The sequence below is a fragment of the Phytophthora parasitica genome (genome assembly GCF_000247585.1).
Source record: "Phytophthora parasitica INRA-310 unplaced genomic scaffold supercont2.219, whole genome shotgun sequence".
NCBI lineage: Eukaryota > Oomycota > Peronosporomycetes > Peronosporales > Peronosporaceae > Phytophthora > Phytophthora nicotianae.
Window position 1 is genome coordinate 12,395 of NW_008649205.1, and position 3,377 is coordinate 15,771.

At 48.5% G+C, this 3,377-nt stretch overlaps 2 protein-coding genes across 2 annotated transcripts; one reads left to right on the top strand and one right to left on the bottom strand.

Moving 5' to 3' along the window:
- Positions 1 to 837: 837 nt before the first annotated feature.
- Positions 838 to 1,568, bottom strand: PPTG_24779 (hypothetical protein; the record flags this gene model as incomplete). Its single annotated transcript, XM_008918505.1, has 2 exons — positions 838 to 1,084; positions 1,549 to 1,568. The coding sequence occupies 2 exons, from the start codon at positions 1,566 to 1,568 to the stop codon at positions 838 to 840; spliced, it is 267 nt and encodes an 88-aa protein (XP_008916753.1).
- A 225-nt stretch (positions 1,569 to 1,793) lies between these two features.
- Positions 1,794 to 3,377, top strand: PPTG_19867 (hypothetical protein; the record flags this gene model as incomplete). Its single annotated transcript, XM_008918506.1, has 1 exon — positions 1,794 to 3,377. One exon carries the CDS (start codon positions 1,794 to 1,796, stop codon positions 3,171 to 3,173), a length of 1,380 nt encoding a protein of 459 aa, XP_008916754.1. The 3' UTR covers positions 3,174 to 3,377.

Below are 3,377 nucleotides of genomic sequence, written 5' to 3' on the forward strand. Positions count from 1 at the left end.
TATTTATTTGCAGATTTACTAAGCACCATGCAGGTATCTATTCGCGTTAGAGGAGAAAATCCATATAAATAATATTTTACGGAACCCTGTTTGTAAGTAACTAAGCCGGAATGTCGCGTTCAAACTCGACAATACGAGCTTATTCGGTTACATACGTGCAGCGAGCTAAGCATGTCTCCATGCTTGCAGCAACGCTAGGTAAATCATAAGTGGTTGCAAAAGATTATAAGGCACTCGATAGTAACAAGAAGTTACGTAGAGGGTTCCCTGGCGCACAAGTCTGCAAATAATGGCAATTTATCTCAATAGACGCACCACCTTGGTATCTAAATTAGGCGAGGTGTTTTTTTCTAGCTGGATTGGGTGGGTATTGTTTCATGTGTAAATTTTCATGTGTGCGTTAAGTTCACGCCAATTATCTCAAATAATGATGAAAAACTGAAAATCGTGTGTGCCAAATTTTTTTCGATACACAGTCGTTTACCATGAGAGCCAACTGCGAATACGCAAACTAATACCTTTCTGGATTGCGGATAAGTGCAGGTGATAAGGTTTTTTCAGTAGCGCCGGAGAAAACGATAATTTCTCAGTGAGTGGACGTTGTTCGTAGCTTCAAGTGATGCTATGGTAATGCAATGCAGAAAGCACGCCTGGGCGGTGTGTGGTAGATATGCGGTAGTATTTTTCCATTGTACGATAGCTAATACATTTTGAGCCACGCCTCGCAAGCACCTTACATCATCTTGGGGTTGAAAACCGCGAGACTCTGTCACAGAAGACACTATTGCGGGGGACGAGGCAACAGATCTTGAAACGAGTCCTGGTCAGCTGAAGAGGCTACGAATTGACTACTGCGGACTGGTTTTGAAGACGCTCGACCTGTTGCTCGTGGCTCGCGCGCGCGCCGTCCAGCATCTTCAACAGTTTCTTCTCCCCCTGGCGCTCCTTGGTTATCTCGGCTAGCGTGGCCGCGGTATCGCTCACCGTGTGCACGTTACCAGCCTCGAGCTCGCGCACAAATTCGTCGATTTTCTCAATGCGGTCGTGACAGTCGTCGACATCGTCTGTAGGACTCGATCTCCTCCTGGAACGACTATACCTTAACCGTTCAAACGTGTGTATATGACATTTAACTTTTCGTGACTGGTGGAAACAGACAGGATTTATTATTTGCGGCCTCCCTTCGCAATGCAGAACTTAGAGGTTTCGGACCGGCACTGACTGGCCTTTGAGGTTATAGAGACTAGTACAAAAGGAACACTGCAAAACTAAGTGTTCATTTGATTGGCGTTAGTTCGTATAGGCACCTTCGGTAATACTTTCGTTTAGCCAGGTTGTTCAACTTTGACCAGTCTACCCAAACAGATACCGTTGGTTAAAACTTCCAGCCTTTAAACAGGTTTGAGAGCATTCTTGCTAAATACCATCGCTTCCTCGGGCGAAGCACGACTTTGTTTACGCTCACTGTAAATTTTAGTCGTTTTACCATGAATTAATTCTAGAAAATTAGTTTTCGGCTTTGCCGACAAAAAACATTTACCAACTCACGATTTTCGGCGTTTCCACATGACAGAATACAGCATTTTGGTGGTTAAAAAAAGTTAAAACATGACAGCATTTTCTACGACAATCAGCGAGTTTTTTTTGTGTGACCATTTACAGCTTAGGAGATACATTTCACGGTAGATTGTTTAGAAATTGTCCCATGTTCAATATTTTAGAAATCTTGGAAGCTGGTTAGAAATCCTTCAACAATGGGTACATGTGGTTAACGGTAGATACTTGTGAGCAAAATGACAACGTCGCCGGACCGGCGCTTGTGCGTCGCCATGTGCTGCGACTTCTTCTTCCCTCGACTGGGCGGTGTAGAGATGCACATGTGGTCTCTGTCCCAGTGTCTACTGCGTCGCGGCCACAAGGTTATCGTGCTCACGCACGCCGTGTCGGGTCCATCTAACGCCCAGACGCCCACGCGCCGCGCTGGTGTGCGCTACATGACGCACGGACTCAAAGTCTACTACCTCCCAGTGACCCCCATCGTGGACAACGTCACGTATCCAACGTTCATCAACCATTTGGCGCTATTTCGTGCTATTTGCGTGCGTGAACGTGTGCAGATCGTACATGGCCACCAGGCCACATCCACCTTCATGCACGAGTGTCTGTTGCAGGCCAAAGCGCTCGGATTGGGCATTAAAACGGTGTATACTGACCACTCGCTATTCGGCTTCGCAGACGCAGCCAGCGTCCACCTGAACAAAGTCATGAAGTTCTCCATGTCCTCAGTAGACGCGGCCATCGGAGTCTCCCACACCTGTCGAGAGAATCTGGTGCTACGCGCTTCACTACGGCCGGACAAAGTGTCGACGATCCCTAATGCAGTGGATGCGACCAAGTTCACACCCCCAGTCACTGCACCACGCAAGCCAGACGACCCTATTACGGTCGTTATCATCTCCAGATTGGTGTATCGGAAGGGGATTGATCTCGTGGCTCGGGCGATCCCGCTCGTGTGTGCACAGGACTCGAGAGTGAGATTCCTAATTGGAGGTGATGGCGCCAAGAGGCTGTTGCTTGAAGAGATGAGAGAGAAGTACAGACTACACGACCGGGTGACGCTGTATGGAGCAGTGCCCCACGCTCAAGTGCGAGATGTTCTGTGTCAGGGCCATATCTTCCTTAACAGTTCACTTACTGAAAGTTTCTGTATCGCCATTCTAGAAGCCGCAGCGTGTGGGCTCTTCGTTGTAAGCACTAAAGTCGGAGGAGTTCCAGAAGTACTGCCACCCGATATGGTGCAGTTTGCAGCGGAAATCACGCCAGAGGCGTTGGCTGAAGCGGTTTTGGCTGCTGTACCGCGACTTGCAGGCGTCGATCGACAGGAATTTCATGAAAGAGTAGCGCAGATGTACAACTGGGATGCTGTCGCGGTGAGAACGGAGAAAGTGTACGAGAAGGTGTGCGCACTTCCAGACAGCTCGCTACTCCATCGTCTACAGCTGTACCACGGAATCGGTCCAGTGGCAGGGATGTTGGCCTGTGTCATCGCTGCGGTTTTACACTTGTACGTGGTGTTTCTCGAGTGGTGGCAACCTGCTCATGAGATTGAACTCGCGCTAGACTGGACCCCCGTATCTCAGCAATGTGATGGAGATAAACGGAAGACTGAATAAGGCTGAAAATGCCCACTGTGACTACAACTAGGCCCCAAAAAAACTACGAACCACGTTAATAGCAGGTATTACGGAGAATTGGAGCCATTGCGCTGGTGGTGATCATCATGATCTCTTGATTTGCCCCCAGGAACAACCCGGAAGTGCTCGGGTTTCTATGCATGCATCTAAGTCGAGGTGCTGAGCAATGGAATGGAGGTTCTG